General features: G+C 33.3%; 1 protein-coding gene across 1 annotated transcript in view; it reads left to right on the forward strand.

The window, feature by feature from the left end:
- PSMD14 (proteasome 26S subunit, non-ATPase 14) overlaps positions 1-11,441 on the forward strand; it is a 94,711-nt gene that overhangs the window by 4,514 nt on the left and 78,756 nt on the right. Inside the window, exons 2-3 of the mRNA XM_023516335.1 lie at positions 3,189-3,300; positions 5,467-5,518. Coding sequence (XP_023372103.1) covers positions 5,471-5,518 — 48 coding nt within the window. The 5' untranslated portion in view covers positions 3,189-3,300; positions 5,467-5,470. The remainder of the gene's footprint in view (positions 1-3,188; positions 3,301-5,466; positions 5,519-11,441) is intronic.

The following is an 11,441-nucleotide window of genomic DNA, read 5'->3' on the forward strand; positions in this document are numbered from 1 at the left end:
TGGAATTCTGACTGCAGCGTCATAGCACTGAACCCTCATATGCCATGTCATTTACCATTTGGGTCTGGTGGACCTTTTAAAGTTTTTTACACCTTTAGGTTAATTTATGAATAATTTACAGAAGCAAAAATAATGAGATCATGAAAACAGTTATATTGGAAATGTTAATAGAGCTTAAACATAATATTTTTATTGTGTATTTTCTTGGTTTTGAAGATATATGTGTATTCGTGCCTCAGATGGGCAACTCTGTTTGAATGTAATTAACTGTTCATCAGCCACCATATGAACCATGAATATTTGTCTTGCAAAGCTTAGTTCTGTATTTCAAATTGATCTGTAATAGGCCCTAGCTTAGTAGTACTTCTTGTTCTTTTCCCTACAAGTTCTCTCTGCGTGTGTGAGAGAGAAAATATGTCACATGGAATTTAACATTTTAACCATTTTTGGTGACAGTGCCATTAAGTGGATTCACAGTGTTGTGTAACCATCACTCTACCATCGATCATCATCCAGCACCATCCGGGAAAACACTGACAGTTCATAAATTTGTGGAAGAGCATGCCCATCATCTCTGCTTCATAATTGTGAAACTTTTTTATTTTTAGATTTATAAATACCAAATAGAATTAGTAGAGTGATTTTTAAAATTTCTAGATTATCTTTTTTCTTTTGTTCACATTGTGTGCACTTTAGCATTTGTTCGTGTGTAAACCATATCAACATTATAAAGCATTGAAGAATATGTTACACATCTCTAGCAAAAACTGGTTCTTGTTGCAAAATAGTGTGTGATAAAGTACTTCTTGAATAACTAGATAAGATTGTAATTTTTTTTTGGTCTTAGAAACATTGTTCACTTGTTGCCCCTTTAAAAAAATAATTTATTGAGGGAGAAATAGACATAAAATTAACCATTATGAAGTGAACAGTTCAGCGGTATTTAGTCCATTCACGGTGTTGTACAATCACTACTTCAATCTACATCCAGAACATATCATTCCATGGTGAGATCACTTACCCATTAAGTAGGTTTTCTGTTTTCCTCCCTGCCCCCAACCCTTGACAACCACCAGTCAGCCTTCTGTCTTTATGGGTTTAGTGGATATTTCATATAAATAGAATCACAACAACATGTGACCTTTTGTGCCTGGCTTCTTTTACATAGCATATTTTGTGTCAAGTTGTAATATGTATCAGTACTTTGTTCATTTTTTTATAGCTGATTAACATTCTATACGTTTATTCCCTTATGGGTATATAGTAGAATTTGTTGATCCATTAATCCTTTGGTGAACATGTGGATGGTTTCTTCCTTTTGGCTATTGTGAGTAGTGATTCCATAAACATTCATATACAAAAACTTGTTTTGAGTATTTGTTTTAAATTCTATGGCTGTATATACCTGTAAGTGGAATTGCTGGGTTATGTGGTAATTCTATTTTTGACTATTCAAGGAGCTACCAAACTGTTTCTGGCATTCCTTGGTTCTTAATTGAAAATATTTATCTAGAGTATTGTCATCTCCAGATTTTGTTTATGTCAGTGTTTCTCAAATTGAGAGTGATTTTGCTCTTCCAAGGGGACGTTTAGCAAGATTTGGAGATATTTTTGATTATCACAACTGGGCAGGTGCAGCTGGTACCTAGTGGGGCCAGGGATGCTGTTAAACATCCTATAATGTATTGGTTGTGGTGTTTCAAGCTTGTAATTGTAGCATTCTGGAAGGCCCAGAAGGGAGGACCGCTTCAGGTCAGGAGTTGGGGACCTTCCTGAGCAAGATCATGTCTCTACAGGAAAAAAAAAAGGGACAAACAAAAAAAAATTAGCTGGGCATGGTGGTGCACACCTGTGGTCCATAAAACATCCTATAATGTACAAGATAGCACATTTACAAATTTTATCTGGTTCTGAATGTCAGTAGTACTGAAGTTAAAAAATCTTAGCTTGTACTATCAGTTATATTGTCATCGTTAAAGACCAGAATGCTGTTATCTGGCTTCTTCACATATACCTTGTGATTCTGTAATAAGTATGACAACTTTTCCTCCCTTTGCCATTATGATTGGAAAATAAATTCCAGATTCTCAACTGTGTTCAAATGAAAGCTTAGAAGAAAAAAAGACTGCAAGGACAGTGTCTCCAGTGTTTCATATCTTTTTGAAAGGTGAATCAATGCTTTGGCTAATACAGTAAGAACTGAAGCATGATGCAATAGCTATAGTTTCTTGCATTATTTTAGACAATTCTTACCAGGCTTCATTTTATTGTTATGTTAGTCTTTTTTGTCATGTTTGAGACTAATGGATTAAGAAATGATGAACTAGGTTTGGCACCTGTAGCTTAGTGAGTAGGGTGCCAACCACATACACCAAAGCTGGAGCCCAGCCCCGACCTGCTAAACAACGACAGTTGCACCCAAAAGATAGCCGGGCATTGGGGCAGGCGCTTCTAGTCCCAGCTACTTGGGAGGCTAAGGCAAGAGAATTGCTTAAGTCCAAAAGTTTGAGATTGCTATGAACTGTGATGTCACGGCACCACTCTACCCAGGACAACACAGCTGAGATTCTGTCTCAAAAAAAAAAAAAAGAAAGAAAAGAAATGATGAACTAATTCCTAGGATGATAAAACAGCAAACCTTCAAAATATAAGAAATAGTATCACTAAAGTTCTGTAATACATCATAATGTGTAATGAACTTCTGTGCTAACTGCATGATAGAATGAATTTTATTCTATTTAAAAGTATAAGTAAATTTTTTTGTTCTTTGAAAGATTTCTAGAAAGGCTAAAAGTTACAAAGTATTAGTCTTCAGTGTTAGTACTCAGAAATATCCAAACAAATTCTCCATGCTTTTTAGCTCCCCAGGGATGGTCAGTCATTCCATATTCTGAGTAAATTATTATTAAAAATATTATTATTCTTAGGAGATTATTTGAGTTCTATTTCACTTTGGGAAATTGTTAGGAATTGTTGTCTGGGAATTCAGTTAGGAATTGTAATTCTTTTAAAAATTTTTGGCATATTGGGAGTCTGACGCAAGAGAATTGCTTAAGCCTAAGAGTTGGAGGTTGCTGTGAACAGTGACGCTACAGCACTCTACCGAGGGCGACATGAGACTCTGTCTCATAAAGGTTTTCTTCTGATTATCAAAATAATTTTATCTTACTTTATTTACTTTTTTTCAGGCAAGAGAGAAAAAGATACTTGGGAAAATTACACCTGGCAGAGCGCTTTTGTCTTAAGAAATTTGTCAAACTCAACAGATTGAAGCTTAATACCTTAAGAGTTACTGATCAGGTGAAGTTTAATAATGTATCTTATGTTTAACTGTTCTTTCATGATATGATAGATATTACAGAAATGTATTATTTTAAACAGACAACAAATTATGACTATGTGCACTAGATAATAAGATTTTAAAAACTGGTGTGATTTAGAACATGTATTAATATATTGCACTTCCAAATGTTAGTGTTTTTATCAAACCTGGCTATCTTAAATGTTTTAATTTGTTAAATGTTTTTTCATGTTTGCCAAGACATCTAATTTTGCTAAAAAAAAAAAAAAAAATTAATAAACTTGACCTGCCAGATTTTCTTTCCCTCTGCCCCCGTCATTACTCATGTATATTCACAACATCTGGAGTCTGTAAAGTCATCAGAAATAAGAGGGGAAATAGATAAACTGAACACAGGTGGGAGTCAACTTTGGCTTAGAATGTAGTATTGTCTGTTCTTTTATTTTTTTCTATCAGTTCTTAAGTTTATAAGCTTGAAATGGTCCAAAAGAAATTTTTTTCCCTTTGATAATATAGTCTAGAGAAATGTCTTTAATATTATAAAATATGCAGGATTTGTTTTTGTCTATCAGCTTTGAAGAATGCTTTGTATTGATTGTCATATTGGAGTCAAGTAATTTTAATGAGAATTTGATGGAAATATTACTTATAAGTTGTTAGGAAGATGAGCTAAGATTGTGAAGTGTAAGTTTCATCTGACTATCAAGTTTTCTTATTTGCCTTTTCATTTTTAAAATTGTAAATCTCACATTATGTGAAATAAGCCAGACACGGAAAGTACATGATTTGTTTATATGAAGTTTAAGAATAGCAGAACTAATCTGTGCCATTAGAAGTTGGAATTTTACCTTTGCAGGGTGGGAGAGAGTGGAAGGGGGTTTGAGCAGCGTTTCTGAAGGTGGATAATGTGACGGTAACTTGGGAGTGTTCACTTAGTGGTAATCCCTTGGCTATAGCATTTGTTTTCTATATGTGGACTTGAATATCAACTTTGAAACATTAATATTGTTAAATATTAGTAGGATTAAATTGTTACCAGGATTGAATAAACATGACTTTTCAGTAATATAATGATAAGCACATTATTGAGTTTTAGTTTGTACAGCAGTTCTAACAAGTAAAACAATACAGATTAATGATGACATTCATCTTAGCATTTAATTTAAAATATAATTTGTAATGAAACCATTTTCTAAAGTGTATACTTAGGAAGAAGAGGGATTTCAGGGCATAGTAGCAATTTTCAAGTAGAAAACAATGCTTTTGCATTTTTAAAGTAGTTGTACTGCTATTTTTTAATTTGATTACTTCTTTTGAAGTTATATAAACCTCCACTTGCTATTTCTTTATTTTTTTCTGAGTTTTTCATGCTTATAAGAATATCTTCCTCTGTAGTTACTCTAAATATTAAATCAGATTGGTCTTTTAAAACGTCCTTTCCTGTGATCCTCTTTGTATCTATTAACTCTGAAATTATAATTGAGAATAGCAGTTGAATTTCCTTAGTGAAAAAGGTGTATATTTCCACAATATCTGAACTAACATTAAATGTCTGTGTAAGTTCTAGAACACTATCTGACGCATTTAATGTTTACGCTAGAGTATTTCTTTTAGTATAATGAGTTCATTTTAAAAACGCCTTTGATGCTAATTCAGAGATCCATAATCTGCTCACAATGTCTTTCACATGTAGTTTTGATGATAACTGACAAGCTGTAAGTTAATTAGCACAGAACTTACTAATGAGGATGTTAAAATTTAATTTAAAAGTGAGGATTTTTATTTGTACACTCTGGACAAATTGAAGGAAATTCAATCATACATATGATAAGGATTTCAGGCACTTTTTCCTTATTCAGGTACTTTATTAGATTACAATAATATAATTAACTTAATGATAGCAAAGTTTTGAAAGTATGCTAAGATTGCTTGTCTTATAACTGGGGATAACCCAAAACCAAAGCAGTAAAATAAGGTCTGTTAATTAGCATGGAAGACAGCTTCTTGAATTAATATGTGGTGTTAATTAACAGGAAGTCTGATGTTGTGTTGTAATTACCACCAATATTTTTGACATACTGAGTGACTGAAGGTGAATTATATAGATAGCAATTGAGTAAACACTTTTGTGCTTAGGAACGTTTTCTTTTGTTTCTGTTTTCTAGAAATATGGACAGACTTCTTAGACTTGGAGGAGGCATGCCTGGATTGGGCCAGGTTTGTATATAGGCTTTGAGTATTTCTTTGTAAACTACAAGCCTTTCTTTAGTTGGCTAAAGAGAAAGAAATCACCCCTAAGAAAAGTCACGTAACAGAGAACTTTCATAAGAAGCTTACCTTATTGCTGTTTGCTGTATTGGAACGCTAAATAACACATGGAAAACATTTCCTGTTTTAATTTACTTTTCTCCTGGAAATAAGAATTTTCTCTGTTTGTTTTGTTTAAAATTTTGGGATATGTGAGATTATCAAAACCTACCTTATTTCTAGGTTTACAGTATGAACTTCAGCTGTAACTCATCAAAAAGTAAATAAGACATAGTCGTTGCCAGATCCAGAAAATGTTTGTATAGACCCAGAGAATGTTTGTGTGTGTGGTCTTAACACTGGTAAATTCCTGGTAGTAATTGTGGTACCTAGATGAATTAATAAGTGATATCTCTTTTTCCTTTAAATTTGATACATACAAGTTTTTAAGTAATCTTATTAAATGAGCTTTCAGTTGTCACTTGTTTTAATTTCGTCTTTTTTCCGTGCTGCTGGGCAAATGACCTCTAGATAGATTTCTATCAGGAAATTTGTCTTTCTTGTAACACACTGCAGCCTTGAACTCCTGAGCTCGAGTAATCCTCCTATCTCAGCCTCCCTAGTAGCTGAACTGGGAGGTGCCGTCATGCAATAGCTTTCATCTTAAGATTTCTATCTGCTTTCAGCTAGACTAGAGAATAATTTTTGCTTCATTTAAATTCTATGTTGATTATCTTTGCAGTCATCCATTCACTTGTGTTGTTCCCTTCCTGAGGTTTTTATGCAATGTATTTTATTTTTATAACCCCTTTTTAGAAACCTTTTAGTTGCCAGCTTTCCCTCATTTCACTATCACTATCAGTAACTTTTTCCTTATTCAAAGCAATTTGTATTTACTATAAGAAACAGAATTTTTAATTGAGACTTCATGAAGTTCTTGGTGTTGTAGAGGCATTCTTACAAGAACTCTTTGATTTAGGTATATCATGGTTTATGACATGGAGAAAGTTGAAAATTTTTTTGTGATTGTATGTTGCACCCTTGAATAAATTCCTGTTCTTTTCACTTACTTTTATTAGTTTTGATTATTTCTCATGTTTCTTTGTTGTCAGTCTCTTCATTTTTGTAACATATTTGTAACTCATTTTCTCAAAGGGCCTAAGTTTCTCTGAACTTAACCGTTAAGCTGTTTTTATTCTTTTGTGAACCTTCTAGGTTGCTTCTAGATTGTCATTAATTTATTCTGAAATCAGTAATAATGTTAAAGCTTATAAAAATGTCAGAAGTGAACTGAGGTTGTATGTAGCTATTGTAAATTTACCTGTATATAATTGTAAATAATTATAGGAGAGGACATTGCCTTAGAATTTAAGGAAATTTATATAAAATTTAAATATTGAAATAACTTTCCAGAAGCACAGATAGAATAAATTGGCCTACTTTAGTTCTCTTTTAACTAGACTTGAATATTCTACATTTACTATCTTAAAAGTTTCTCTCATTAGCTTTTATCATGTTTCCCTTTTTCTAGTTCTAATTATAGAGTCCATATTTATATATCTTGGACATCCATGCTGCAAAATTACTAGATGTGAAGTAATGGTTTTATTGACCACAAATTGAGCTGTATCATATCTGAATAACCACTGTTTATATAATAATCTCTTATTGACTTCTGATTATTTAATCAAACCTTGTGTCTTGAGAATGTATTCTTCTTTGAACTTAAAAATATGTTACTTAAGAATTTGTTATATCAGCTAGGCGCCAGCCACATACACCAGTGCTGGTGGGTTTGAATCCAGCCCGCACCTGCCAAACAACAATGACAACTACACCAAAAAAATAGCCATGCATTGTGGCGGGCGCCTGTAAGTACCAGCTACTTGGGAGTCTGAGGCAAGAGAATTGCTTAAGCCCAGGAGGTGGAGGTTGCTGTGAACTGTGATGCCATAGCACTCTACCAAGGGTGACAACTTAAGGCTCTGTCTCAAGAAAAAAAAAGGAATCTGTTATTTCATGTATATATTTTATCTCCTTAATTAGAGAATGGACTCTTAAAGGAATAATTTGTGGAATTCTTATTTCTATGATATTCTCTCTTATCAAATACTAGGTGTTAAATTTTTTTCCTCAAATTTTATTTTGCTCTTGTTCTAGGATTGATTTGGCAAATGAATACAGTGCTATTTCTATAACATTAATTGTTAAGTGCATTTTTAATTTTAATTTTTTTTTTGCAGTTTTTGGCCAGGGCCAGGTTTGGACCTCCCACCTCCAGTATATGGGGCCAGCGCCCTACTCCTTTGAGCTACAGGTGCTGCCCCAAGTGCGTTTTTTAAATAAATGAGAATAACATGTTAACTGTCCTCTTTTTTTTTTTTTTGAGATAGTCTCATTCTTGTCACGCTGTATTGAGTACTAGACCTTTACAGCCCACAGCAACCTCAATTAGCTTTCATCATGCTGCCTTTTCCTAGTTCTCATTATGGTGCCCATACCCACTAAACAACTTTAAAGTTTTATTTTTTGTAATATCACATTTTAAAATGTTAATATATGAATAGAGATAGGCTAAAAGAAATTAGTTCATATCCTCTACTTTAGTATAACTTACCATTAGTTTGAAGCAGAAACAAATGATGTTTTATTAGTACTATTAAAATTTGAAAACTAATAGCTTTAGATTTCAAATATAGTTTTTAAATTTTATTTTTAATTTTTTGAAGTATATATACTTTAAGGGACATACGACAAATGTATATGCATGCTGTATGTGTGTATATATGTGTGTGTGTATACATATATGTGTGTGTATACATATACGTGTGTGTACATGTATTTGGTAAATATTATTTATATATATTTTGTCACCCAGACTGGAGTTCAGTGACCACAGCTCACTGTAAGCTCAAACTCCCAGCCTCAAGCAGTCCTCTTGCCTCAGCCTCTCCCATGTAGCTGGGACTACAGGTACTCACAACTACACCTGGCTAATGCTTTTATTTTTTGGTAGAGATTGGATCTCACCACATTGTCTCACCATGCTGGTCTCTAGCGCCTGATTTCCACTGATCCTCCTCCTTCAGTCTCCCAAAGTGCTGGGTTTATAGACATGAGCCACTGTGCCTGGCCTCAATTGTATTTTTAAATTTGCTTTGCTAAACTGCTTACAAACTTGAAATTAATAAGAGATGTGAAATTCACTGTCTTAAAAGCCTATATTGCTATAATTTGGCTACCTTGTTGCCTTTATAATGATCCCTATTCAGGTCTTGGCAGCTGTTTCTAAAAGCAGTGAAGACAGAGTTCAAGAGATGAGAATAACCAAAGCCTAGTCCCTAATTTTTAATCATTTGGTTTAAGTCTCTAGGTTCATTTTAGCTGTGGAAATAGTCATGATAAACTTAAAAGTAGATGAAACTTAAGTAAAATGTCAGTGGCATTTAGTACCTTGTCTTCAGTTTTAATTTGTTAGGCTAATATTTTGAGTTTCTGTGTGTCAGGTGTTATGCTATAGGGAATACCAAGACGAACAAGAACATCAATACTTAACCCAGGGGCTTTACATGTAAGTAATTATATTTTAAATGACTGGCACATAATAACTGCATTGAATGAGTGAAAACTGGTGCTCATTGTAGATAATGTGATTGTAAGTATAGTGGAGATAAGGTTTATTTCTTTTTACAAAAAGGGAAAAATTAGACCAAATGGAGATAATGTTTGAACTAAGTTTTGAAATATATACCAAGGCATATTCAGAAAGGCTGGAGAGTAGGTAATGTAAGAAGAAATATTGGGAAAAGAATGTAGTAGTGGGGTTCTTAGTAGATTATACAAGATATTGAATGCCATGATAAGTGATTTTTATTTTTTTCCTATAGAGGTAACTTCATGAAGATTTGTTTTTCAGAAATGAAGATTTTTTTTCTAATAGACTTGTGAAATGATTTAATCAGTCAGTGTTTTTGAAAAATAATTCCCGTGGTAGTTTGGAGAATATGTAGAGGGGAAGGGATTAATGGCAAAGCCATCAATTTTACAAATTATTTCTGGCTGTCAACATTCCAGATATATAGTAGGATTATATTATTCTATTATCTTTGAAGGTAGCTTTGCCATAATGTTGCTTTGACCAATGAAATGTGATAACATGTCACTTTTAGGTGAAAGCTTTAAATATCAGTGTGTGCTTTGCCTGCCTTAGTAATCAAACAGTCATAAACACGGAGCCTCTTTTGGTTGGGGCCCTAAGTAAGACACATACATTCTGCAAGTTTTGAAAGCAAAGTCAGAAATCCTGTGATTTTTTGTATAAACTACCCTAATTTTTTTGGTCTCCCAATTTTTGTTTTAAGATACAGGGTGTAGACCAAACTAGGCACATGTGCAGCGGAGCTACAGACCTATACATAAGCTGTCAGTTTGTATCATTCCCATGTACACCTCGGTAATTTCAGGATGCAAAAGTAAGGGAAAATGCTATGTGTGAGTGATCCAAGGTTTTCTGTATGTGATATGATATAATGTACCTTTTGAAGGATAATTTCAGGTGGCTAGATTTTAAAAACTAATTTCATTAATTAAATATGACTTGTATATAATTCCCAAATCGTCACAGTATACAAGTTTTAAAGCTAATTACCATTTTTCTGGTTCCTTATGTGGGTCTTAGGATAGAATTTTTTTAATTATTTGTCTTAGTTTTGGTCTACTGTTTTATAGAAAGGATTAATTTAACATAGCAATGGAAAAATAACTAGAAAAAAATGGAAAACATAATAAAGGAAATAATGTTTTCATGGATGAAGAATCTTATATACCAATTCTCCAATTAATTATAAGTTTAGTGCATTTCAAATAAAAGTATCAACTAGAATTTTCATGGAATTAGACAAACATTCTACAGTTTATTTAGGAAAAAGTTCAAGAATAGCAAAGAAATTCCTAAAAAGGAAAAAGAATGTTATAGCAAATTTTAAAATATATTTTAATACTTATGACTCACGTAGTGTTATATTGTTCCATAGATAGTAATCACATAGAATGCCCAGAAATAGACCCATGCATATATAGGAACTTGATTTGTAATATAGGTGACACTAAAACTTAGTGAGGAAGGAGAGGCTAGTTCATTAAATGATGCTAAAGCAATTGGCTTCCAACATAGGGGGAAACAAAAATTAGATTCCTACCTTATTCTGTGCACAAAAATGTATATCAGATGGGTTGAAGGTGTAAATGTGAAATCAAACTTTGTAATTGTGGAGGACATACCTATTAGGCTAGCTGTTATACCAAAAGGCAAAAGTGAAATACGTGTTGGTGACATTTAGAAATTGGAATGCTTGTGTATTGATGGTAAAAATGTAAAATGGTGCAACTGATAATAGAAAGCAGTTTGATGGTTCCTCAAATGATTAAACATAGGATTGCCACATGGTACAGCTGTTCCAATTCTGGGTCTACCTAAAAGAAGTGAGAGGAGAAACGTCAATGGATATTTGTATACCAGTGTCTTTAGTAACATTATTTATACTAGCCACAAGGCAGGAACACTTTTTTTATCAACAGACCAATGGATGAATGTGGTGTATGCAATTTTCCCTTGGTATACTCAGAGGATTTATTCCGGGACCCTTGTAAATACCCAAATCCACAGATGCTCAAGTCCTTTATATAAAATGAAACAAAATTTACGTATAACCTATGCATGTTCTTCCTTATACTTTATTTATTTATTTATTTATTTTTTTGAGACATAGGCTCAAGTTGTTGCCCTGGGTAGAGTACCGTGGCATCACAGCTCACAGCAACCTCCAACTCCTGGGCTTAAGTGATTCTCTTGCCTCAGCCTCCCAAGTAGCTGGGAGTATAGGTGCCCGTCACA

Source organism: Otolemur garnettii, unplaced genomic scaffold, assembly GCF_000181295.1.
Source record: "Otolemur garnettii isolate 467f Iridium unplaced genomic scaffold, OtoGar3 scaffold00090, whole genome shotgun sequence".
NCBI classification, from domain to species: domain Eukaryota; kingdom Metazoa; phylum Chordata; class Mammalia; order Primates; family Galagidae; genus Otolemur; species Otolemur garnettii.